This window comes from Fusarium phalaenopsidis, assembly GCF_050370095.1.
Source record: "Fusarium phalaenopsidis strain FUZ10S chromosome Unknown contig_32292, whole genome shotgun sequence".
NCBI lineage: Eukaryota > Fungi > Ascomycota > Sordariomycetes > Hypocreales > Nectriaceae > Fusarium > Fusarium phalaenopsidis.
The window spans coordinates 3552878-3579086 of NW_028145410.1; the positions used below are offsets into that span (position 1 = coordinate 3552878).

Below are 26209 nucleotides of genomic sequence, written 5' to 3' on the forward strand. Positions count from 1 at the left end.
CGATGTCCGGCTCTCGCGGGGGCACAGGCTTGCCCTTGGATTTGACGGGCCGAGTCACAACTGGCATTCTGGCAGAAAACACTCGACATCTGCTGCCACGCCCGGCTTCTCATTGCTTTGAAGCAGAGGCCTGACTGTCCAGCCCTTCCACGGTAGTTCAGCGGCTCTGTTGTACTGGATTCGGCTGACTCGAGGTGGCTGCAACGTGGTGGAAGAACGCTGTGGCTGTTTGACAAGTTCATGTTGGCCAGTCAGATTCTCCCACGAGCCCGGATTCTCCCATTAAGCATATCCGATTGGAATTCCGATCATCCCTCCATAGGTACTAATTACCGTCTTCCCGTTGCCGTCTCCTTTTCGGTAGGTGAAACCGGGACGAGCTCCTTCCAACTCGCGCTTGATGCTGGCAGTACGTACATCGTAGTAGCATGTGCTGTCCTGCCCGCGTTGCGAAGTGGAAGGAAGCAGCAACTTACCATGCGTTGTGCTGTGCTGCGGCTGCTCCTTCTCGCTTTGTGCAGTCCGTCAACTCCACCGTAGTTCAGCCTTGACCAATCTCGCTCGTTCTTCATGATCCATCCACTATCACCATGGTGGACAAAGCCACCATCCCACCGTCCCCAAGCTCCACTGCTTTCCAAGGAGTCTTGTTGAAGGATATTTGGCTATTTCCGACCACGGGCGGAGGCCACCAGCGACAGTGTTTGTCTCTCAGCGGGAGGGAGGAACATGCCCCTGCGTCCTCGGAAACACCTGAACGAGCTGCCACAGTAGATCTGATAGGAGAGGAAGCCGATAGCCAACATCATTCATCTCCGGTCGCCCAAATGCTTCTCCAGTGTCACAACCTGAACCCTTGCAGAGCAGTGAGAGGGCGCTATTCCTCACTTGGGACTGATCCCACTCTTCACCCACGGGCCATGGATGATGGGCCACAGGCCACGGACCACTGGACAGTTTGTCGTGGTGATGGTCTCTGACACGCTCGTCATGGTCACTTCAGAACCCTTGTCCTCTGTTCCAGCCCACGCTTTCCACCCCGGCGCCCCAGCCCGGTCTACTCGCCGCTTGCGCCATTCGTCCCACACACTGTACAGCCGAGTATCCTCGATCGTGCCCGTGTCCGCGCCTCCACGCCTCGCCTTGCTATTCCGGGCAAGGGCCTCGGGGTCTTGGGCCTGGGGGATTGTGGGCAGAGGAGCAGGCCGGTCGCGGGCAGGCAAGAAGCCAGGCATTCTCAGGCGAACGCAGCCAGCGAGGAGGCAAGAAATCAAAGCATGACGGGCGATGTGATTTGGGTCGGGAGTTGATTCGATTTGACGGGATGATCAAGGGACCATGACAGGACAAGGGACCAAGGGGGCCAAGAAACTGATTCACAGACACAGAGCCCGCTGTGACCTTGCCGCCCGCCGGGGCGTGATACCGCTGTCGAGAATATTGGACCTGGGTCAGGCTCACCCGTTCCATCGAGATTCATAAAGAGCATCATGCCCGGCTCGCTACCATCTCTGCTCGAGCTTGGTTCTCTTTTCTCTGCTTTTTCGACTTCCCACCTTCTGCGCGCACTCCCATCTCGCTCCTTTGCGTGTGAGAGTACGGTGTGTTCCTGTGGGTGCGCGCTTGATTGTGCGGTGTGCTCTTTTGTTGGAACCGGCCGCCGACGTCACCAAGCTACCAGGTCGACGAACGACGCGAAACGAAAGCCTCTCCAACACTCCGACCCTCCGACCCTCCGGGCCGACATCTCCACCCACAAACGTCTCCAGCAAGGCGGCTTGGTCTTGGCTGTCGACGACATCGACCCTAGGTGGCCCCCGAGCTGAAGGCGCCAAACCCGCTTGCACACACGAGACTGAGAGAACCCCGGTCCTGCCGCCGACCTCGTCCGCCCATCCATCATTCACTCATTCCTACGGCGCACTCCCCTCCACACCCACCCGCACTCGCACACCCAGTTTAGCCAGCGATCCAACCCGGCCACAAAGCTAGGTACCGTACCTTCACAGGAAGGACCCCAAGGCTCTACTCTCTCCAAGGGAAAAATCCCCACCCACCGGCCGGCGCATCTCCACTCCCGTTCCTCTCTCTCATCAATTGGCTTTGTCCAACTTGCCCTCGAAAAGTTTTATTGCCATCTACTTCTTCTCTTTCTCCCAGTCTGCCCGTTCAGCCTCTTCCAGCTCCTGCTCCAGCTCCGCCGCGACATGTTTTTATGACTGTCCGGTGTTCCAAGCTCTCGACCCGTTTTCCCCATCCCTATCCCACAGCACTTAGCGTGGAAGCCATCCCTACCTGCGTCGTCGGAACACTTACAGCAACCCTTCGAGGTCGGTGTTAACAAGACAACACGGTGCCCCAACAATTTCGACAACTAGTTTCATACAACTCGTCGAATCCTCCCCGAACATACGAAGTCGCGTTCCTCTACACGGAAACTACTTCGCACTTCAATAACTTCTTCCGCCGCTCAGCTCCCGATCCGACTCCCAGCCTTGCCAAGTCACAGCCCCCGCCAACATGATAATTGACGGAGAGAAGTATGCTTGCGAGGCTTGCGTTCGCGGCCATCGTGTAAGCAATTGCCAACACTCTGGTATGTCATCGATTCTTCTTGAACATGTTTCCCGTTTTGAACCGTGGGCATCGTCGTCCCACGCCTGGGCCCTCTCCCATGCCGCCCCGCTGTCCTCGGGCCTCATTGATATGCGAGCATTTGCTGATATGCGGTGCTCTATAGACCGCCCTCTTCAGCATATAAATAAGAAGGGTCGACCAGTATCCCAATGCGCACATTGTCGCGCTATGCGCAAGTCGCGTTCCGCTCACGTTAAATGCGACTGCGGCGAGAAAACCAGCAAATGTGCCCACTTGCAGCCGACTGTCGAAGGGCACACCGGTGAGCTTCCTCTCGTCTCCTCAATGACCATGGACCTGAGGAGACATGATGGATTTGAAATTTTCTAAACCTTTCGCAGAGACATGCTGCTGTAACCATGGCGGCCGCTGCAGCTGCTCTCTCAAGAAGGAGCCTGCTCTTGATACCGTCCCCGAGTCCGACTCGGAGCGAGAGTCCTTGACAATGAGTGCTTCCGGCCGTCCCAAGCCCCCGGGTCGGCGACGAAGAGCAAACACGGTTCACTCGGACGGTGTCTTGACCTTTGACCAAAATGGTCACCATAAACCTGCCCACCGGGGCAGCCGAGTATCACAGAAGTGTGGCCCCTACCAGCTCAACAGGGTCAACTCAGCCCACAGCACTGGCAGCCTCGGCACCGATAGCATGCTGAAGGGCACTCGAGAACCTCCCAGCAGCCGGGCACGTGCCGCCTCGACCCGAGAGCAGCGACGAGTCAAGTCGGAAACTGCTTCGCCGCTCATGAGCGGTGCAACAGGGTTCCAAACCCTCAACGGCAATCTCCCTCCCCTGGATCTGTCAGGCATCGAGTATCCTCCCTACATGGCCAACAGCACGTTTGACCTTTTCGGATCAGGGTTTAACTCAGAGGCGGATGCTCCCATGTACAGCGCGGGACTGAGCGCGACATCAGTAGACTGGAGCCACTACGATCTCACAGACATGAAGGGCGACAGCTTCACCCCTTCAAGCTACAGCCAGGCCGGAACTCAGAGCTTCAACGGTCTCTTCGACTTTGGCAGTGGTTCAGAACAACTGCCCCATCTTGCCAACACCACCTCGACTTCGGGTGAGGTATCTGAAGTTGAAGACTTCTTGCCTGGAGGTGAAGGCGATTTTGACGGCCTCGACGGGTTCGGTCGTGGCAACAGCTTCATGCGACAGAGCGGCAGCCTCATGGCTAGCTCAGCTGACCTCAGCAGCATCGACTACGACAGCTTCTACAAGGGAGCCGACAGTGGCCCAATGGCTGGCGCCGGTCTCTCGATGGTCGAGGACGACCCTGCTTTCTGGATGCCCAATTACAACGAGCGCAGCATCACTACCATGGACGAAAGCCCGGATCACCTCGGTCCTTCTTCGATGCCCACTTTCTGGGACATGTGAAGACTTTTGGGGATGTCGAATATTATGGCGTACACTACAATACCAATACCCCTTTTCGGTTTTTAGTTTTGAAATCATTTGGGCAACGCAACGGAAGGCGTTGAAAATACCACACGATAGGAGGTCATGAGGGGCATGGCCTCCTGAATTGAGCGAATACCAACAAAATCTATACGTTTTTACTACGAGCGAGACAGACGCTCAAACACCATGGAAAACTCGAAAGTCGGCGCACACACGGCGGGAGTCAAGTCTCGTCCGCATCGACAGACCTCTCGGGCTCCAACAATGGTGATGATGATGACAGACGACGTTTTCATCGACGAGGTAGACCAGTTTTTGGTCATGACAATCAACAACTTTATTTCCTTTCTATATATTTCATTGGGGGCGGTTGGGACGGGTGGTACAGGCGCGATTGGTGTTTTGGATTGGGCACGAAAACAAAGCAAGGACGCACGATATCATGTTGGCCGATACAGAAGGAAGAGCAACGGAATTGATGTGCTGAGTCGAGTTTGCGAAAGAATGCGAGACCAAGGCGGGGGATACGGATACTCAGAGTCGAGTGCTGAAGCGACGGCAAAGACGGACAGGCAATGGCAAGTTACCTGGCTGGCCATGTCATGACACGACGCCCAGAGCTACGACGCCCGTTTTGGTTGATATGCATGCGAATCCATGTGCGTGGGGAAGATCGAGACCAGATCAGACACATACAAGATTGAGAGGGGATGAGATGAACTGCACATATGGGTCGAGATAGACTTGATTGTCAGGTGTTTTTTTCTTTTATTCTTCTTGCACCGACATTATTCTGTTGCTCGTTGTTCTTTATTCTTTATTTACTTTGTCTGCCTCCTGATGCTAGCCGGCTACGAAAAACAGTACTCGGCGAGGACGTTTTATGCAATAGACATATGACTGAGGACCAAGACCAGCCGAGTCGAGGTCCATGAGCCAACACCACCACAAACTGTCCCGTTCCCGTCGACGTGCGCGCGCGCGCAATTGGTGACGATATTGACAAGGATTAATTACATTCTAGCATACCTCATTCGACGAGCTTGCCTCGGGCCTGGACGCTGGTGTTGGTACTGGTAGGTATCAGACATTTTGTACAGCCTCTCCCCCTCCTACAGTCCGTCGCCGGACGCCCGGAGATCAGTACTCGGATGGACCGAAATCCCGATGGGATACCCGACAAGTTCCCCTCGTTTTTGGGGTTATTGAGCGAAGAAGGGTGCTTCTCCAACAGAACAGGCGCCCTGTGTTCCGGGTTCTGGCGCATCGTGGTCTGGGGGGTCGGAAGCAGCCAGCGTATGGACCGTAGGTTTTCTCATTTCTCTGGGGGTGTCAGGTCAGAAGCGGCCCAGTGCGCCGCCACGCTCACGCTCACCTCATGCTGCCCTGCCCTGCCCTGTCCTGGCCACTGGACTGTTCCCCCATCTTCCCCCCCTCCCCCCCATATTCTTACCCCCTGTTAGACCCCGGTCTGGAATCCCTGGAATCATGGGGAGATGAGGACGTGCACCTCAGAATAGCTCGGTGGGTGCCAAGACCATGCCATCTTGGGGGGAGTTTGATGTGTCTTTGGTTACGTACTGGGCCCGCTGGGATTACTGGCCATTCTCATATCAAAACCCGACCATTGTCATGAAGATTTTGGACGAGGACGAATGGAGATTGGGGGCTGGAGACCTAACAGCAAGGCCAGCTGCCCCACAGGGCACCATCTCGAATTGTTTGCCGCTCAAATCCGTGGATGGGGATTTTGGGACTTCAGACATACATACGTATACATGACCTGGAGGTGGTTACCTGCGGCTGCGCCAGAGGCATCAAGAGAGGCGAATAAGCGGTGCGGCGGTTAAGCATGGTCATCTAAGGCTGAACCAGCCCACGCAGTATTGGATAATATCCAAGAAAGCCCATCTGGTGTGGATAAGATCCTCTTTTTTTTTTTATCCCCCGGGAGTTGAAAAGGTCATCTGGGCCGTCCTGTAGTTGTACGGAGCAGGTGGAGAAGGTGAGGTGCCCTTCATACAGCTACAGCTCCAGCTAACAGTTTCATCTACCAAACTACCAACAGAGAGCGATCTATTTCTGTTCTGTTGTTTTGCTGTCTCAAGCCCCTCGGGCAATGATGCGACGCAGACGGAGCTGCACGGCATCTTTCTCTCACGATGATCCCCGTACCCCGGCGACTCGAAACAAGAGGCCCGGGGCGGACAAGACAGGTCAGTTGACCGGGGCCGGGCCGGCCAGGTACAGCTAACAGCCGACTCTGAACCTGGGTCTGGGCCAGATCCTTTTTCTTTTTTCTTCTTTTTCTTCATATCACCTGCAGTTGGAGGGGCGTACAAGTCAGTCACATCTTGTTCCTGATTCCCCAGCTTGAATATCTCTGTGTCCACGTCGGGGATTGGATCGGATCGAGATCGAGGCCGGCGAAAAAAGACCAAATTCGATGGGGAAACCAAAACCAACGGCGTCTCCCCAACTGACCGCCCTACAAGTTGCTAATTGCCCCCAATGCTAGCTATTAGCTTAGTCTGCCTCGTCATGTTAGAGTCTTTTCAGAGAGTCATGCTTTGAAACGGGCAACTGTCCGCGTCGTTGGCGTCATCCAATCACAAACCTGCGGTATCGGGGCGACGTTTTGTGGCAGAAACTTCTTTCCATTCTGCAGATCAGGCACACACGGCACTGGACAATCAGGGTCTTGGGGAGTGGGCGAGGATAAACTTTTCCTCTTTTACTCGATACACTCAAAGGCGTGTGTAATGTAATTGAATGGGATTAGAGTTATGACGACCTTGCATCGAACTTGATGCCGGACAAAAGTCAATTCCAGACGTTGAGCCCTGGCTGTATCTGGCCTAGATCCCATCCACCCCTCGGGTTCCATTTCTGCTTCCGCTCAGTGAAGGATACAATATTCATGTTGCAATACCTATTACTGCAATCTACCCATATACAGGGCATCATCCCTTCGTTCAATGAAGCATGCCCTCGTTGTAGCAATAAATCTCATATAGGGGCATATTACTCGTACAGCGCTTCCCACTCCTGTTGTTCCGTATCGTGATATTTCCCTATGCAACATCCAGATACCCCGATGCCAGCGACGGGCCAAAGGCGATATCATCACCTCCCGGGGCGATGCCTTCGTGTGCCGTCGCGAGATCCGCCAGGTGCTGGAGACCCTGGCTCGCCGTTGCCTCCACCGAGGACGTTGGGCGCGTCTGCTCCGAGAGCTTATCACGGACGCCGTCCCATATTCCAGGGGGTTTCTCCGCAATGTCCTTGATCAATTGTGTCGCTTCCTCTCGCGAGCTGTCAATCTTACACAGCTTCGTTAGCGACATGGAGACCAGCGAAGCAAAGTGGTTGACGAGGGGACTGCGTAGGTGTCCGTTTGCGAAGAGAAGGCTGACCAGCTCCTTGGTGGGCCACATCGTCTCTGCTGGCGTCGCCCCGGGCCTTAGTAGAGTCACAAGGAGCTTGCAGTGCCAGTATGCGAGGTGGACCATGGGGTGCGACGCAGGTTCAATATGCGCTGGCAAGTCTTCCCTGTAGTTCTCGATGTAGTCCACCAAAATCGCCGCCATCGGCTCCTCTGTTGTTGATGCTCCAGGTTGAAGTGTTGATACAACATGTGATACACGGTTGAGCAGTTTCGACAGTCCTGATGAAAATGTTAGCATTCAAAGACCCGCTTTCAGACAACAGTTGCTATCACTTACGGACGAGGTAGAAGCACACTTCTCCGAGCATGTTCTCGAGGCCAGGGGGCGCGACAACGCTACTGTCAGGTATTTGCGCCGGCTTTCCTGTGCCTGCCGCATACCAGCGATCCATAAGGATCAGGGACCACCATATCCGCACACACAGCTGATCATCAGAGTCTGGTTCTGAGGCCGACTCCATGGGGGTATATCTCCAGAGCTTCATCGAGTTGGCCAGCGCAACGGCTCGAGCCAGCAGGAATGGAAGAGTTGGGGATGATCGCCAGTCAGCATCAATGATGAGCAACAATAGCGCTTGGGCATGGACAATGTTAGTGGCCTGCGTGTGCGACGCCTCATTGCTCTCCCATTCATTGAGGAGAGCACTCGCCAATTTTGTATCGCCACCAGACGATGTCACAGCAGGAAGAGCGTTGACAAATGCCGTCTGAACAGATGACGGGCATTGCGCGAGGAGAGCTTGCAGCCGGCTCTTGTTGCTTGGCAGGATTGGATAGACTGGCTGGACGCTCGACAGGTAGCTACGAGGTTGTTAGTTGCGGATCCCAAATCAGACACAAGCTGGCTTACCTGTGCAGCATGCCCTCATCGACATCAGTCACCTCACCGGTGTCAGACATGGTGATGTCCATGGCAGCCATTGGGGGCTTAGAGGGTGTTTCATCCGTCTTGATGGCGGTAGGCTGGGGAGCCAACGAGCTCGTGCTGTAAGGAGCGTATCCTTCCGATGTCCCAGGGGACGGCTGGATCCGATGTTCCGAGCCCCATGGTGTTTGACGTGAAGGCGTGGCAAAGTCGTTTGTCGAGATACTCGAGAAAGGCCGTTTACGGTTGGAATCCTCTCCTTGACTTTGGCGTGGCCTGTCCGAGACGAAGAGCCTATCAATATCATCTTGGCTCAGTGCACCTTCTGACTCGAGCTTGTTCTCGATGCTATGAATGCGATCGGCCAGTTCCTTGATATATCTGGGGCGTTGTCAGTTAAACACATGAACACAGTTTGCGGTAAGATGTACCCTTTGCTTGGACCTCGTTTCTGAGGCACACGACTGAACAAGCATCTGATGGAAGATCGGGCACAGCTAGAGCAGGGGGCTTCTCCAGTATCTGACTGAGCGTCACACTTAATCTTCTTGCGCCGGCACTCATCACATGCTCTTGACACCTTGGACCGCTTGCGAGGTGGGATGCTGTTGTCGATGGGATACTGGGGAGGCATGGGCGGGCCAACTGGGACGGGCATAGCATGTGGCACCATCGGGTCGGTAGTGGGAGTGTCTTGCACATAAGACGGAGTTTGTTGCTGGTCAGGCTCCGGATGAGGCATGATGCTCCGCAGGTTGGGGTCTTCAACGTTCATGTTGGGGTCTGTGGTGGGCATCATGGAGGTCCCGGCCAGGCCCTGGCCCAGCTGGGCGGCCAGCTGCAGCTCTTCAAGATTGGCGGGGCGAGTGATGTGCTGCTGAGGGGTCTCCGACTCTGGCGGAGGCAGTTCGCCCTGATCATGCTCGGGGACCGGCACATGTTGCACCTGGTCAGGGACATGATGCTCTGGCTGCTCATGGTGCGGCTCATGATGGGCCTCATGGTGCTCATGGTGTTCTTGGTGATCCTGTGCGCCCTCTCGACCTCCAGTGTTGTAGAAGGGACCGGCCTCCATGGCCTCAGCTCCAGGCGAAGGGTATGTTATGTTGGCATCCGCCTCGGTGTCTCGACTCGTGCTCATGGTGGTGTACTTTTAAAGATGCAGTTGACAGAACCGAACAAACGCGCTAATCACGGGACAGTACGATCGTCACTTGGCGCACAATATATGCGCAGTAGAGGTTGATGGTGGTTGAGCTCAACCGTCACGACAGGTGAGACGCGATATGACCGCGACCCAGCTAGACCCTTCGCGACGCGCAACGATGTCACTGGACGAAGCCATTGTTAGCAGTGGCTCAACGCGATGATGACGAAATATGCGTGATGGTGAACGAGGGAAAGCACGGTAGGCAAGAGTGCAACGTGGACGCGACGACGACGGCAATGCGCTCGTTCGTTCGTGCGGTGGACATGCAAAGGGCTACATCTTGGTCATGGCGACTTACACGACTCTCTCTTTTGGGGATCGGAGCAGGATAAATGCGATGCGACGGCAACGCCTCGACGGAAGAGGAAGAACTCGGCCCCGATGACTTGGGAGCGTCGGCGGGCTGTGTGGGTGTTTTGACGAGATCACGGAGAAGGAAGAATTTTTCGGAGGCGGCGGGGAATGCTCGGCAGGCAGCGAGGAGTGGGTGGAGTGTCAGAGCGGGAGGTGGTGTGCTTAGTCATCATGGCTGGATGTGAAGGAGACGAGAGTTGCCCTCATGCCTAGAAGTGGCTGTCTTGATGCTGAATCCGTGCCAAAGGATTGAGCAAACTCACATACTACAGAAAACGCAAGTCACTCTCTTGATGTTGGTATGTGATCTTTTTGTTCCTCGACATGGCTGGCGTTTGTTCAATTGATCCTACCGATGTGAACCACAGTGGGCTCTCTCGCCAAATACCTCCCTCTCTATTGACTGCCAGCAAATGGCTGTCCACTTCACAACTCTACAAGCGTCATCTTCAAGCGAAGCATCAGAATATCCCAAGGACTCGGCCAAATCAACTGCTTGGTCGAGTATTTAAAACATTGCTGCAATGCCCCACGCAGATTGTTTCCCTCTCACGTTGCAACGTTGTGCCAAAGAAACAATTGAAGCTTGGGCTTTAGATCCACCGACTCTTAGGTAATTATGATCCGACAAATCGCAATGACCAGCCGTCTTGTGATGACTCCCGGCATGTTCTAGAAAGAGATCCTAGAAAGGCATGAGTAACACTTGACTCCAGGCAATGACAACCAAGTTTACTCATATTCAACATTCAGGGGCTCATGAAGTACGCCAGGCCGGTTTTGACCATGAACCCCTTGGACAGGATGACCAAGCACAGCCAACCTTGTTCTTGCACCAAGCTGGATAGGTAGCCAATGTCGTTTCCAGCAATTACAAGACCCAAGAGCCGGGGGAATCGCTCAACTCCCCGAATAACCTTTCGCTTGTATGGGGTCGCATCCATCGGGGCCTCCTGCCTTTAACCGCTAGAGCCGCTCGAAATCTTACATATTCATCCTATGCCATCTCTGGATTTGTGTGCAGCCTACTAAGTGGTTGATGACAAAAGTGCAGATTTGTGCAAAGTTGGTTTGGTTTGCAAGCACCGCCTTGGCAGAGTCGGGTCCGACACGGGAGCCGCAACAAGATAACAACAGCTCTTCCTCTACCAACAAAGGCCAGCCATGGCATCTCACATAGGCTAAAAAGGCTGAGAGATGGATCGGTGGCTTCGGTCCTACCGGTAACGTCGATATGAAGCGACCCAGTACTGGCGGCACGACGTTGGTGGTGATGGACCCCTGATATGCACAAGTTCTCGGCGTCGGTTCCGAAGAGGCTAGCGGGCAATAGCCCACCTTGCCTTTGCAGATGGACCCCCACTGAACAACTTGGACAAACGAGTTCGCAACCAAGGACTTGTCTCACAAAGAGCTCATGTTTGCTTCTGCTCAGTGACCTCGAGTGATGACGACCAGAGGGCAGGGCCAACCAGACAGGTCTCCTGACAGTTGATGGTTGACGGTATCGGCCGGGCAAAAGCATAAATGGCGTGTTCGGCGATCCTGATACGACCAAAGAGTTTGCTTTTGCTCTCCTGGTGATGATGTTGTCTCTTTCCGTTCCGGAGTAAGACACGGCCGGGGGATCCGCCGGCAGCTGCGGACATGATGAGGCTCTGTCTGAGGCCCTGCGGTGCCGCGTCTTGGAGGCGCTGACTCGCCTGACTTGTTTGGCATCGGAAACGCCCGGGCTGGGTCGAGGTGAGCCGCTGAGAAAAGAGGCTGGATGGATGGGGAAGAAGGGTTCGTCCGAGAGAGGCGGGAGAGAACAGGCGCGCGCTGAAACATGGACGCTTCAGCAGGTCGCTGCAGAGGCGAGCATGACCCCGGGGGCTCCTACTGGCCGACGGGCGCTGAAGCGTACTGTGGTTGCAGCGAGTGGGCGCCCTGAACGCTGCAGCCGTGGCAGCACCCTTGTCATTGTCTGCTGGTCGGCCAGCCACGTCGCCCTTCCAGAAGCCAAAAGGGATGGCCTCTATCATGCCCATGCCCATAGCTATAGGCATCTCGCGCGCGGGTGAATGTCATGGATCCTCCATTGAATGGATGGGTCCTTCCAGGGAGCGGGCCTTGCAAATCACTCCGCCGCCCGTCACCTCATCGTCGTCCCCATCCGCCGACAGTTAATCTTCCTAGTCCAGACTGGCCTCGCTGGGGCCATTCCCAGCAGTGTCCTCCAACTGCTCCCTGCTTGGTCAACTCCTGCTTCCATTCCTTCTACCCGCCGGCACCCTACCCTTGTCCCTTGCTTGGTGAGCAGGGCTGTTAGTCGATTTTGACGGCATGGAGACTACAACGCAAAGAGGATTGGGGAGCATTTTGTTCTTAACTCCCGTGTTAGCCTCCACTTTCGTGTCTCAGGGTTCTAGTTCCGTTTCCCTCACACTTTCCATCTTTGTCTGCATCTTTTCCCTCTCCCTTGGATTCTTTTTGAGCCCCCCTTGCCTCGAGACTACATCATCGCCTTGTCCGATGGCCGTCCTCGCGTGCTGTCGCCATCTCTCAATAGCTCAGACGGCGGTTTTCAGGTCTCAATGACCCCGACAAAGTAGTCCTCCCCCCGTCTTGCAATACACCTCCCTCTCTTAACGCGGGACACCCAACCATCCAACCCTTCTTCAACCACACAATGTTATTAAGCATGGATGTGATGAAGATGCGAGACTGGACCTATCTGGAGGACCCCCCTAAAGATATCGGTCCAGCTCGACATATTCTCGAGGTATACAGCAAAATTCCATACAATGACCTCGACGATCATATCCGCCGTGTTGTAAGTGCTGCCCTGGCGCGAGTACCCGATTTTCGGCAACTAACAACAAATCCCAATGATCAGCGCGAGAAGGCCTGGTGCATATCCCGCTACCCCTTTGTTGGACGATGGAAGTTTCTCTACATCCCCGACCCCAAGGACCCTCGCTACCAGCAGGTCCTCTTCCGCCTCAACGTCGCCGGCTCAAGAGATGTCCTGCTCGACCTGGGCTGCGGAGTTGGACAGGTCATCCGGCAGTTCCGCGCTGATGGCGTGGATGGCGCACAATTAATTGGCACAGACCTACAATCCAAGTTTATCGACATCGGCTACGACCTCTTTCAGGATCGAGACCTGCTCGGTGCGACATTTGTTGCAGGCGACATGTTGGATCCCGAGGACAAGGAGCTGGACACATTGCGCGGCAAGATCACCCTCGTCCACGCCGGCAGCTTCTTCCACCTCTTCAACTGGGTTCAACAACTGTACATGGGGAAGCGTCTGGTTGAATTTCTCAAGCCCGGGACGAGAAACGCCATGATATATGGCCGCCAAGTCGGGACGAACCATCCCGGTCCCTCGTCTACCAGCAATCGATCCGCCTATCTACATGACCAAGCAAGCTTTCAACAGCTCTGGGATGAAGTCGGTGCGATGACAAAGACGCGATGGCAGGTACAGCTCGAACCGACTGGAGAGCCAGTCTGCAAACTGCCCGGCTTTAGCAACAATGCATTCCCAGTCAACTTTACCATTTACCAGGTCTCTTGAGAAGCGACATTGAACGGCTGACTCGGATGGAACGGCGCCTGTGTTACGACCCTGGCCTCGCCTCCTTTCTCTACGCCGTCCGTCAATGTTTTTGGCGACGCTGTGTCGCATGCGAAGCTGGAACTCTAATTCGACAACGAGGATCTCCACCAATATCCGTCAAGCGACTTGCCTCAATTTGGCTGACGGACAGGTTCGACTTAAACTAGCGCCAACACCCAGGCTACACATCGGATCCGCGATAAAGAGGGCGGAAAAGACGGGGCATGAAGGAGCTGACGGAATGGCCTGGACTCGACCTCGTCGACTCGCGAGTCAACAGCCCTTAATGCTTATCGATTTGAGTCCGGGGCGACACGTGCGATGGCGTCCGCCTTCAGTCAACACGAGCGACGATCAAAGCTTCCCTCAGCTCTCGGGCGTACGGCTTTCCCCCCTTTGTTTTTATTTCCGCGGACGACGCGATCCCCTGTCGAACCTGGGTTGATGAAACGCGACCTCGTCTACGAGAGGAGCATCGATGCGATCCTGCAAGCGGGCTTTCTGCGCGCGTTTGATGAAATGGCGAGATTTCATCGTTCTAACTTGCAATATTTAATAATGAGCCATGCGCGTCATGGACCTCGTGGCATTTCCCCTTGGACGGTGTGGCAAATGCCGAAGAGGAACTACACCATCAGCTCGGCCAACACCATCCCGAGAAGAGTCTGGCTGAAGGAGTAAAATCATGTGGCATAACTAATGATAGATGAGGCGTTTGGGAACACGTGGGCGCTTGGTTTTGGGTTTTGGGGCATGTGTTTTCATTGATAGCGGCTTGCATTGATTGGCATAGAACAGCGTCATGCTGAAGACATAGAAACGAAGAATAGAAGAAAAGAACAAAGTTTTTGACCTCAAAGATGGAGCGAGGCTTGGAGCCAAGAGCTGAGATAGCCACGTTCTCGGCCCTGCACATCTCGTCAGATCGCGTGTTGTTGCTTGGCGCATGTACGAGAGATCCCAGTCAACGCGCATTGAATGCAAGAATTATCTCTGAGCCGCGTTTGGAACAAGACGATGTATATCCTTAGATATGCAGATGTAAATGTAGGCATGATAACAAGCTGTGTACGTCGGATTGGGATGATGGTGACAAACTCTTCAGTCTTCCAACGCATGAAAGCTGGCGTTTCGACACGAGAAAGGACAAACGGCCGTTTCAGTGATGTGCACCACGGGGAAGAAACATTATCATGAATATCTCAATGAATGCCGAGTTCATAAACAGACCAGGGTTTGCCTCTTCCCGCGCTCCAGTCGTCCCGTCCTTGGTGGCCCCCACAAGCGTCAATTCCACCCCGCCATCAAAGTACCTCCCTGTGTAACTGCAGTGGCTGATCCCAGCTGTCCAGGCAAACAAACAGAATTTGAGTCGATTATGCTTCAAAAGCTTGATTGCAAAATATCTTCACTCTCGTATGTTAAAAGTCAATCGAATTTTACTTCAGCTGTGCATTGCTCTCCTCACTGTTGCCCTGCCAATCAAGTATACAAGGACCTTGAGGATTGCCCGCCGGGAGAACATCGGCTGGACCCAAGCTCACCTTGAACCGCTTCCAAGCTCAGCATCCCACTTCTGCTCTTCGTAAACATCGATATTCCGCCTGATCAACCGCCCATTTCGCCTCTATTCTCTCTATTTCGGGTCCAAGCTGTCGCATAGGTCTTGGCGAGCCTGGTAATCGACCCAGCGCGCTTCCTTAAAGCTATGCGCTTTTGGAGAATGAGGATATTCTGCCACAATGGACGGTGATTGGGATGAGGTATGTCTGCCCAACGGCGATGCGCCCAGCCTCGGATCGCAGAGACAAGCCGTCCTTTCGCGCCTTTTTATGAGGTCGCTATTGTATATACATTACCAATAAATATGCTGACGGTCTGGCTCTTCCTAGGTCGCCCGGATCCAGTTTCCGCCTCCGGGCGTGCACGCGCTTCCCACTCCTGTTACGACTATGACATTTGATACGTCGCAAGAGCTCCTCTGGACTGGCAATGACTATGTATTTTGCGCCAATCGAAACTATAATGTCGCCCAGGACGGCGCTTACACGATTTTAGGGCCGGGTTACTTCTTTCTATGGCACAGAGCTTCAGCGATACACCTCCTTCAAAGCGCACGCGTCCGCCGATGGCCCTGTTCGCCAAATACTGGTTAATGAGAAAGGTGTTGTGGCTCTGGGAGCCAAGGATGTGCACATGGCGATGAGGAGGGGGGTGCCAATGTGGCATATCAAGTAAGGAACCCCAGGATCCCGAAAGGCGAGGCTTCTAACAACGAGCAGACATGATGATATGGATGATTTACGATGTATGAGTTTTACGTCAAAGGGGACTGCAGAAATCATTGTTGCTGGCTTACAAGATACAATGCTTGTTATTGACCTCATTAAGGGTGATGTCGTCAAACAAGTCAGTCGTGATCCGTTCCGATTTAGTGCGTCGGTCTAACATGGCTTGCAGGTTCCAACTGAACACCAATATACTATCATGAGGCGCGGCCGCTACATTTGCGCCGCAACAAACAATGGTTCCGTCAACCTTCTCGATCCCGTCACATTCGCAGTTGTCAAGACTTGGAATGCCCACTCGGCCTTGATTAACGACATGGACGCCCAGCATGACTTTGTCGTCACCTGCGGATACTCTCTACGCCAAGGACAGAATCTGATGCTCGACCCCTTCCTCAACGTCTTTGATATCAAAAAGATGACATCGATGCCTCCTATTCCCTTCCCTGCCGGCGCTGCATATGTGCGCATGCATCCTAGGATGCTGACAACAAGCATAGTCGTCTCTCAGGGCGGCCAGATCCATGTGGTGGACCTGATGAATCCTAACACGAGCAACGTTCGCCAGGCCAATGTGCTCTCGTATCTTAGCATGTTCGAGATCGCGCCCTCTGGCGAGTCGATGGCATTGACTGATGTCGAGTGCTATGTCCATCTTTGGGGGTCGCCCACCAAGCTTCACTTTGTTGATTTACCTACTCCTATCGATTTCGCAACTCCTGAGGAGCCTGTGCCTAGTATCGAATGGACATCAGAGACGCAAGTTATTCTGGCCACTATGGAATTGCCCTCATGCTGACTGAAATAGGCCATTTAACACTATTGGGTTACCATATTATCGAGACACCCTTGCATCCGCTTGGCCAGACATACCTTGCGATGTGGGTGCGCCTCCCGTCAAGTTCGACGCGCAATTTCTTTCCGGACTCAAGGCAACCGAATTTGGACTGTACGGCCGCAACACTCGAGGGCTTCGAAGAAACCAGGCCGAGGATACTCGTAATGTCAACAAGGCCGGCAGCTCCGGGCTCAAAGCTCCCAAGTTCCTCAGCGAGAAGGCCCGCGAGCTCGCTACATCGCAGGCTGCGACCTCGGACGATAAAGCGGACGAACTTGCTGGTCCTTTTACTGAATTGGAGATTGAGAGCAAGAAGTCGGAGGTGCCGGTCATGTATCGCAATGTTGAGATCAAATACAGCAAGTTTGGTGTCGATGACTTTGATTTTGGGTTGGTTCCCCCTCGAGCGATGGCCATTCATGGGCTTGGCTTACCGGACGCAGATTCTATAATAAAACCCGACATTCTGGACTCGAGATTCACATTTCAAACTCGTACGCCAACTCCCTCCTTCAGATTATGCACTTTACTCCCATCATCCGAAATCTCGCCCTCCAACACGCTGCCACCGCATGCGTTAGCGAGATTTGTCTTTTGTGCGAACTCGGCTTCCTTTTTGATATGCTTCAAAAAGCCGAGGGATCTATCTGCCAAGCAACAAACTTGCTCAAGACGCTCAGCAGCCACCCGCAAGGTATGCTTTCTTATGCACATGAGTGAAATTGGTCACTGACCTGTCTAGCCGGACCGCTTGGACTTCTTGAGGAGGACCCTCATGGCTCATCTTTGAACGTCATGTTGCAGGGCCTGACCCGGTTCCTCTTGGATAAGATTGTTCACGACCACAAATCTATCAATCCAGCATCTTCTGCCATGGATCAAGTGCTAGCGACATCGGCAACCAGTTCGATCAAGTGTATGAACTGCCGAAGCGAGTACACGCGTCCTGGGTCGACCTATGTCAACGATCTACTCTATCCATCAAACGTGAGTGCTGCGGGTGACCGTGAGCCATGCCAACTGACATTGGATCAGAAACCTGGAAGTCGGGGCGCAAAGATGCCGCGAACCACTTTTTCCCAGGTCCTCAAGAATAGCGTCGAGAGGGAGACAACCTCCAAAGGATGGTGCAGTCGGTGCCAACGATACCAGACGATTGCGACTAGAAAGAGCATCCACAGTATCCCAGCCGTGCTCATGCTCAACACGGCCATCACCAATTCTGACCATCGGATCCTTTGGTCGACTCCCGGTTGGCTTCCTGAGGAGATTGGAATCATCGTTGAACACGGCCAATTCTTTTGCTATGAAGGGGAGGACTTGAAGCTCCATCTGCAACGAGGCATGCACAATATCATGGTGTATTCGCTGATTGGAATGGCTATCAACATCGAGAGCGGTCAGACGCAAAAGTCTCACTTGGTCTCGATGGTCAACGGTAAGTCCCCTGAGCTGCATCAAATTTCATGACTGATCAGATACAGTCGCACACGCGGAAACCGAGGCACCTGGCGAGAGTCAGTGGCATCTCTTCAACGACTTTTTGGTGAGATCTGTCAGCACGGAAGAAGCCCTCACCTTCAATACGTCCTGGAAGGTCCCCTCTGTGATTGCATACCAAGTGAAGGAGGCCAACAATAAGATCGACATGTCGTGGAAGAAGAACATTGACACATCGATACTATATCAAGATTTCAGGTACGACTCGCCTGCTCATTTTCAAGCTACGGTACTAACAGGCAAAAGCCCTACTACGGATCCGGAGTCAAAGACGTATCAGGTCCTCAATCCCGAAACTGAAGCACCTGGACCCGAAACCATTATTGCCCTCGACACCGAGTTTGTTGCAGTGCGACAGCCAGAGATCGAAATGAACTCGGATGGTGAGAGAGAGACCATTCGACCCATTGTGTATGCTCTCGCTCGAGCGTCAGTTGTGCGCGGACAGGGCGAAGATGAGGGCACACCTTTCATCGACGACTATATCTCCATCAGGGAACCAATCGTCGACTATCTCACGTCATACTCTGGAATTACCGAACAGGATCTGGATCCTCGAGTTTCGAAGCACAGCCTTTTACCCCTGAAGATGGCATACAAGAAGATGTGGATTCTTCTCAATCTTGGATGCAAATTCCTGGGTCACGGTCTAAAGCAGGATTTCCGAGTTATCAACATTCATATCCCCAAATCACAGATTATCGACACTATCGACCTGTTTTTCCTCAAGTCCCGCCTGAGAAAGTTGTCATTGGCATTCCTAGCGTGGTATCTTTTGAAAGAAGACATCCAGATGGAGACACACGACTCGATCGAGGATTCCCGGACGGCCCTCAAGCTGTATAAGAAATATCTCGAGTTCCAGGATGCCGGAATTCTCGAGACGATGCTACAAGACATTTACCGTGCGGGTCGAGATGTGAACTTCAAGCCGCCTCGCAAGGATGATTCGCACGTGCCGAGGTCGGATACGCCGCCGCCTCTGCCTGCCGACACTACAGAGCCGGTGACGCCAGTGAGGAACATTGGGATCCCGGTCCAGACACCCGGGTCAGCGTTTGGGGGTGGCTCGAGCTGGACCCCTGGGAAGGGATCACCACTACCGTAGGAGGTGGATCGTGGGAGGATCCCAGGGAGTGATGAAGCGGATGATCGTGATTGGTTTTTCGCATATTGAAAGTGTGGGCGTCTCATCTTGGAGCTGGCACGCGGTTGTCAAAAAACCTGAGACACCAGGACGGCTGCGCTCAGTTAAGTCCATAAAGAGTATTCACTTTATAGCCTAACTATGAGCTAAATCAGAGATAAAAATGAGAAATAATATCATAAATCCTTGAATATTATATCAGCGTGGATAGCGTTGTCTCCGGCCTAGGGGAGCTATGTACTGACGCATGACACAACAAAATCAAGTTCATTCCAAGTGTCCTATTATGGTCCAATCCTATACAATGCTTATGATGAGATTGATATGATGTGTGTACGAGAGGTTGACGGAGCCTATCTCAACACTCCCAAATTTGGGCAACCTGGGGCATGTTCCTTCCCGAGCAGTTCGTCTCGGAATGAAGAAGGAAAGCCTGCTTAGGTACCTACCCAGCCCGGACGCCGACAATTAGCTTCTTCGTTGAACGGTGCTCTCTCTGCCCATTCCATCTCCTTCTCCCATCGTGTTCAATCACTTCATATAGCACACTCTCCCTCTTTTGTCCGCCCTATCCCGTTATCATGCCGACGTAATTCACCTTTTCACCTACACACCAACATTTGCCAAGAATATACCTACAAGCAGGATATCCGAATACTTACCTCAACGACATGGACGCCAACGACGACGATACGACCCGTTGTCTTCCCAAGTTCCCCCACATCTTCTCGCCTCCCCCTCAGACCGAGATCATTCTTTACCCCGAAACCCTCGATGCCGGAGGTTCATCGCACGGCATTGCCGGTCATGGAGCCACTCTGACCAAGAAGCAAGGCCACAACGAGGTCAAGATCGAACCTGCCCCTAAAGAAGCACTTTATTCTGGCCTCGTGAGTGATGGAAGTGGAAATGCTATGGTCTAGAAGGCCAGTGCGGAAGCGCCCCCAAAGTCCCCGAAAGTTCAAGCAGTGGAGGGATTGACGTTGGAAGTTTCGGAAGAACCTACGACAGCGGATGACTCTCTTCCTCTCACGCCTGGCCCGGAAGATTCGCAACCAGATCAGGATAGTCCGGATGAAACCACAGAAGAGTCATCCATGACTGCTACAGTTGCTCATGGGTCAAACGTCAGTTTGTGCGACGAAGATGACGATACGCCCCAACAGCCAAAGTCAGACAAGAGATCCCCAAATGTCGACTCTACAATTTATGAGAGCCCCGGCCGTCCTCCACATGCCCTCACAAAGAGGCATCTCAAATCAATCCCCGAAGCAAAGCTCTACAACTTGGGTGCCATACCGAATCGGCTTCAATACGAAGCATCCAAGGCTGCAACTACAGGCAGTGACACCCCACGACTGAGAGACTTTGATACCGAGTCAATTAGCACATTTGGAACTCCCGAAGCATCCCGCGAGTCCGAATGCAAAGTCCACGGCGTTTTTGATACACGATCCATTAGCTCAACACACCGCAGATCTCAAGATGCAGAAGACAGAACTTCGTTTATTCTGCACAACAGACCACGCCTTTCCCACAGAGCCGAGCGGAGCTCTAGCGATATGATGAATATCGGCCCCGAGGTCAGTCAAGACATTGTCAGGAAAGTAAGCGATAGGCTTCAAATGATTCGACACTTGAGGGAGCACCTTCACTTCATCGATGGCAAAGGGAAGCATATCCCAGCGGCGAACGGGCTATACCTAGTGGGTGACGAGGATATCCGCGACATTGTGAGGATTGTGTTGGAAGAAGGCGGGAAGAGAGAACCAATGGTTGAGACGGAAAGGAAAAGTACCAAAGGTTCGGCTAGAAGTCGATCCCTCCCAACTCTTGACGAATCTTCAAACGCCTTCATACCTCAGTCGGGAACATTAGCAGATCCTGCTACAACCATTAGTCTCCCCAAGACAGCCTACACGAGCATCAACTCGACAGACATGAAAGTTCACACCAAGACTCGAGGGGCGGATACAGACACCACAGCCACAGTAGTCTCGCGTCAGAGTGTTGCCGAGATTACTTGGGCCCAGAACTATCCTCCAAATTACGATGAAGCCTCAGGAAGCCATGGTCGAGCCGCGTCAGACTGCTTCTCCCCGACTCACGGTCCCTTACCTTCGTCCCTGGATGATCGTCGACAGAGCCATCCTACAGCGGCCAACAGCGACTTTGTCTTGCGACATTATACCACTTCAAGGAGCACAGCCGAAATCCTAGCAGACATTATGTGCAACAAGAGTTTCGGGAAGCATCAGCGGATAAGCGACGGCACAGTCATCACGTCGTTCCCCAAGCTCTTGTCCCGCCACTGCACCGGCGACTGGCAAAGCCCACCTGCTGAAATTGAGGACTTGAATAGGCATACTTCCTCCACTTTGTACCGCCGGGGTGTCGATGCACACCGCGGTAATGAATCGGCTAGTTCCTCGGGATCTCAGGACCTACCCCCGAAGCCAGGCAATACAGACCGTTCTCTGTTTGCCGAGAACCCCTTCTATTCCAAGTCAGACTGTGGAGGCACCGATACGTCAAGGCTGACAACAACTCTGGCTGCAGAAAAGAGGCTCAGCGCTTCGCTGGGGTTAGACTCGGAGAGGCGCCGCAGCACTCAGGTAGCTGGCATCACAAACGAGACAACAGAAGTTCACGGTAGAACGCGGCCCAGTTTGATGGAGAGAATCAGGCAAGGAAGTCACCGGTTTTTCCACCGACATCATTCTCGCAAGTCAAGTGAGGTCCATGGCGCAGTCACAGAGGGAGAAACCCTGGCAAGCAGTGCGCCACGGTCAAGGGACAGCATTGTGGTCAAGAACACGCCAGAGCCACCAAGACCGGATAAAACAGGGATATACGAGGCCTTGACGGGGGCCAGACTTAACGTCCATCGCCAGAGGAAGAACACTTGCTCAGAGGATAACCGGCCGCATGTTTGTGAAGACGATTTCCTGACACCAAACCGAGCAGGTTCCCCAGCGTGATGCACAATGGTCATTGGGCGAGGAAGCTTCTTGTTTATGGAAATTCTGAGATACCTAAAACCCTAATCTCGAGCCTTGAATAGACAATAGACCTTGTAATTATCAAACATTGTGCAGCATGTCGGCGAACATGCGACTTCAGGGACCTATACCAAGCGCCCATTTCATCGGTGTCATTGGCTTGATACAACAGCTAGAAGTGAAGAATCGGGTTGAAGAGTTGAAGATTATATTTTGCTTAGCCACTGTCCGACTCTTTCGAATTATGAAGTACACAGCTCCAGTCAGGTTTCGTTAATTTTGTGTTTCACATGTTGTAACAGTCTTTGTCATCGATGTTTGACCCTCGTGAGCTTCCTTCTCTCATGTCGAATTTTGACCACAATGTTCAGCGCGACAATCAACAGGCAACACAGTTTAGGAACCTGTAACTAAATTAAAAGGACTTACTTATAATCGAGGCCAGGTAGTATGTCCTTTACTCTGAAAATGAACAAGTTCTTGCACACCTCAGTGTAAAGAGTCCTGTGTAGGGTAGGCCACGCAAATCCTGACGACAACAGAATCCATGATGGACAATATAAGTAGGGAATATCTCGTCATCGTATTGAATTATCGTTGATTACATATTCTAAACGGCCTTGTTGGCCCTCGCCTTGTTCTCCCGATGCCTCTTCTCCTTGGCAGCCGTCTTGCGCCGCTTCATCCAAGACCGGTTCAGGTCGCGTCTGTTATCCCAGAACCAGGCCTGGAAGTCGCTCGAGCCCGGCGCAGGGGCCGCCGTCTCTTGCTCATCACCGTCCTCATCGTGCTCCTGCTCCGCCTCGCGCAGGGCGTCGGCCATGTCGGCGTCCTCGTCCTGCTCATCGGCCCAGAAGTTGCGCATGCGCGAGGGGTGCGCCGTATCTGGTGTGGGCGCTGCGCTTCTAACGTTGCGCCACTCGATGTCTTGACGGGTGAAGGGGGTCATAGGGGCGGGTGTGCGTTCGACGTGTTGCTCCTCTTCAATATCATCATCGTCGCCGCCGCCACCAAAGAAGCTGAACGGTTGAGGCTCTTTAGCAGGAGTCTCGGTGGTTTCGCCATCGGGCTTGGAACGTTTGTAGAGGGCCTCGAGGGGGTGGACCTTTGTGGCAGAGGGGGTGATGGGAGGGGGTATCTTGATGGTGAGGCTTCTCGAGGAGCTTGAGGACATGGGTCTTGTGGCGTCGGCTTTGATGGCTGAGAGAGGTGTTGCGTGTTCAGGTTGCTGAGGTGATTCATCATCGTCATCGTTAGAGGAAGAGTCTTCGGAGGAAGAATCTTGGTCCTTTTGCGGCACTGCCTTGTGCTTCTGTACCTCTTCCTCTTCCTCATCTTCATCCGAGGACGAGCCACTACTGCTAGTGCCGCTGTCACTCGTGCTGTCGTCGTCCGACCCTTCCACTGGAGGAGGCGTGACCTTCTTTGACTTCTTGGGCGTAGACTTGGCAACCTTCTTTGTCTTGACAGTCTCGACCACCTCGCCATCCTCATCCACCCAGCCCTTGCCCTCGACGTACTCGACAGCCGTCTTGGGCGCGTCCTCGGGCACAGAGTTCTTCAAAAAGCTCGGGAACTTTGTCGTCTTTTCAAACTCGTGGACCGTCACCTCGCGCGACTTGCCCTTCTTCTTGCGCTTCCGGGGCTGGCTGTCCTCCGAGATGTTGGCGACGGCGTTGGGCGGCACCTTTGTCTTGAGCAGGCACTCCTCCTGCTCCGTGTACTTTGACTTTTGCCGCTTCTTCTTCTCCGTGTGCTTGCCGTCCTTCTCCTTCTCCTTCTCCTTCTTGCTCTTCTTCCTCCGCTGGTCGGCCGGTTCTGTCCAGCCTCGCTTAACCTTGCGGTCGGTCAGGGTGACGCCGTCGACAACGTCTCGGTCGCGCTTCCGCTTCCTCGATCCATCTGTCGAGTCCTTTGACTTTTTCTTGCTCTTCTTCTCATCCTCCTTATCGAGCTCGCCTGTAGGTTCAACTCTCTCTTCAGGACGGGCCTTTTCAATCTTAAGCTTGCTGCCCTTGAGAACGGCGCCATTGAGCTTCTTCTTGATCTTTTCAGCTTCCATGGCGGGCAACTCGACAAAACCGTAGCGGCGCTCGGGAAAAGTCTCGATAGTGTGGTAGGAGACGTTGCGCGCCTGTGAAGCGACCGAAGCTGGCAGGACGATCTTGAGCAGGTCGGGGTCGAGAGGAGAGATGTGTAGTCGCGTGAAGTCGCTAGAAGAGGCCGACGATACCTCGGGGGACATGGCGAACAGGCTCGCTGTCGTGGGTGGTCTTTTGCGACGCAGAAAGCACCGCGAAGTGGTGATGTCGCTTCTAGGAGAAGGAATGAAAGGGCTTGATTTCCCCTGCGACTGCTAGATAGAGTCTAGACTAGATTGGCTGAAGGGAAAAAAAGTTCCAGGGACCACGGGAAGGTTGTGGGCGCTGATTGGTCGAATGGAGCTACGTTGATCCGGGCTCTCACAGCACCTGGCTGCATGTACTTGAATGTAAAAGCAAAACGACAAAAACGGTCTGGATGATTCAAAAGGGGAAAAAAAGCTAAATATTCATAAATCTAGAGAGAGATGCAGGGATTTACCCTGAAAGAACAAAGATCCAAGAGATTCATGTGTCATCCTGGTAACCGGACGTCTCAATTGGCGCTCAGATCTCGACTCGACTCGTCTGTTACAGATTCGTTGCCTAATCCGGAAAGTAGACCACCAACCTGAAGCAACCCTCAGACAACGGAAAACAGGAAATGCCATCGGGGTTTAGCTCAAACGGGAAACGAGGGTCGGATATGGCTGCTGAGCCACTTATATGGGGGTTATGTTAATGCTGTCAACTGAGCGACTGCGTGGTAGTATGGCCGAAGTTTCAGATGTCCAGCCGCAAAAGGCTGGGGATTCTTGAAACCCTCCTGCAACAAACTTGCCCAGGGGATGACCTTTGGGACGAAGAGCGCTACTAAGTTGAGCTAGTGGGATCTGTCAAGTTCATGGCTATGACATTACCTAGAATGGAGAGAGTTCATACTCGTATAGCGACAACCTCGACAACAACAATGCCCACAGCTTAACAGGTACCCCGAACTACTCCATATTATCACGATTGAAGTTGTGTGTATTGCTTAATAGTGGAAGCTTGGAGGGCTCTTCCCTAATATTGACACTGGCGAGGTAAGTGTTGGTTCTAATCTTTACCTAGGCCGTGGATGTGAGTATTGCCGCTTTTGCCGGATGCCTAGGGCTATTTGAAGGCATTGCCAAGAATCGGGGTAGCATGGATGACATCCATGGAATTCAAGATTGTATACGCTGCACTTATAGGGCACGGCAAGAAACACTTGCAGGACGAAAACTTGATCATGAACATCTTGACACCGCAGTTCATCCCATGGGTATGGCTCAAGCCTGGGAGGATATGAATTAAGTTTGGTAAAGTTGAGACCCTGAAACGACTTTGGGATCGCTGAAGTGTGTGTCGAGGCTTCACTGGCGCCGTTGCAAGAGGAAGGCTGGCCAAAGACGGTAAGAGCCCCCCCGACTGCCTCGTCTGAACTCCATTCGCATAAACCCAGTGACTGCAGATAACTATAATTCGCTGCTCTAAGACATTCTCTGCCTAGTATAGCCGTTTCCATTCTTCTCACGAACGGCGCTTTCCCCAACATTGTTGCACCTGGTGCATCCCATGTCTCAAGGAGACTCGTCAAGCTCGGTGGTGAGACGGACCTTGTCGGGAATGGCATCAAAGCTAGCCCAAGATGAGAATACATCTCGGTAAAAACAACTTGTAGCGCTTGGTACCAAACTCGGGTTTCAATGAGCCTTGGCTTTTGAGCTGGAGTAAATAGGTGTTTATAAAAAGGGCTTGTAGATGCCCTCTGGATGGAAATGTTGTAGCAAGCCTCAT

The 26209-nt window shown here is 53.2% G+C and overlaps 6 protein-coding genes across 6 annotated transcripts; 4 read left to right on the forward strand and 2 right to left on the reverse strand.

The window, feature by feature from the left end:
- Positions 1-2520: 2520 nt before the first annotated feature.
- Positions 2521-4024, forward strand: LRP88_05342 (copper fist DNA-binding domain-containing protein; the record flags this gene model as incomplete). Its single annotated transcript, XM_083241898.1, has 3 exons — positions 2521-2596; positions 2741-2899; positions 2979-4024. The coding sequence occupies 3 exons, from the start codon at positions 2521-2523 to the stop codon at positions 4022-4024; spliced, it is 1281 nt and encodes a 426-aa protein (XP_083103046.1).
- Positions 4025-7122: 3098 nt separating this feature from the next.
- Positions 7123-9502, reverse strand: LRP88_05343 (uncharacterized protein; the record flags this gene model as incomplete). The annotated part of the gene is made up of 4 exons (XM_083241899.1): positions 7123-7715; positions 7774-8297; positions 8347-8742; positions 8901-9502. 4 exons carry the CDS (start codon positions 9500-9502, stop codon positions 7123-7125), a joined length of 2115 nt encoding a protein of 704 aa, XP_083103047.1.
- Positions 9503-12596: 3094 nt separating this feature from the next.
- Positions 12597-13490, forward strand: LRP88_05344 (class I SAM-dependent methyltransferase; the record flags this gene model as incomplete). Its single annotated transcript, XM_083241900.1, has 2 exons — positions 12597-12740; positions 12804-13490. The coding sequence occupies 2 exons, from the start codon at positions 12597-12599 to the stop codon at positions 13488-13490; spliced, it is 831 nt and encodes a 276-aa protein (XP_083103048.1).
- Positions 13491-15899: 2409 nt separating this feature from the next.
- Positions 15900-19266, forward strand: LRP88_05345 (poly(A)-specific ribonuclease; the record flags this gene model as incomplete). The annotated part of the gene is made up of 8 exons (XM_083241901.1): positions 15900-15941; positions 15993-16583; positions 16753-17048; positions 17102-17352; positions 17401-17645; positions 17694-18057; positions 18143-18356; positions 18405-19266. 8 exons carry the CDS (start codon positions 15900-15902, stop codon positions 19264-19266), a joined length of 2865 nt encoding a protein of 954 aa, XP_083103049.1.
- Positions 19267-19976: 710 nt separating this feature from the next.
- On the forward strand, positions 19977-20228 carry LRP88_05346 (uncharacterized protein; the record flags this gene model as incomplete). Its single annotated transcript, XM_083241902.1, has 1 exon — positions 19977-20228. One exon carries the CDS (start codon positions 19977-19979, stop codon positions 20226-20228), a length of 252 nt encoding a protein of 83 aa, XP_083103050.1.
- Positions 20229-22917: 2689 nt separating this feature from the next.
- Positions 22918-24552, reverse strand: LRP88_05347 (uncharacterized protein; the record flags this gene model as incomplete). The annotated part of the gene is made up of 1 exon (XM_083241903.1): positions 22918-24552. The coding sequence occupies one exon, from the start codon at positions 24550-24552 to the stop codon at positions 22918-22920; it is 1635 nt and encodes a 544-aa protein (XP_083103051.1).
- Between the last annotated feature and the right edge of the window lie 1657 nt (positions 24553-26209).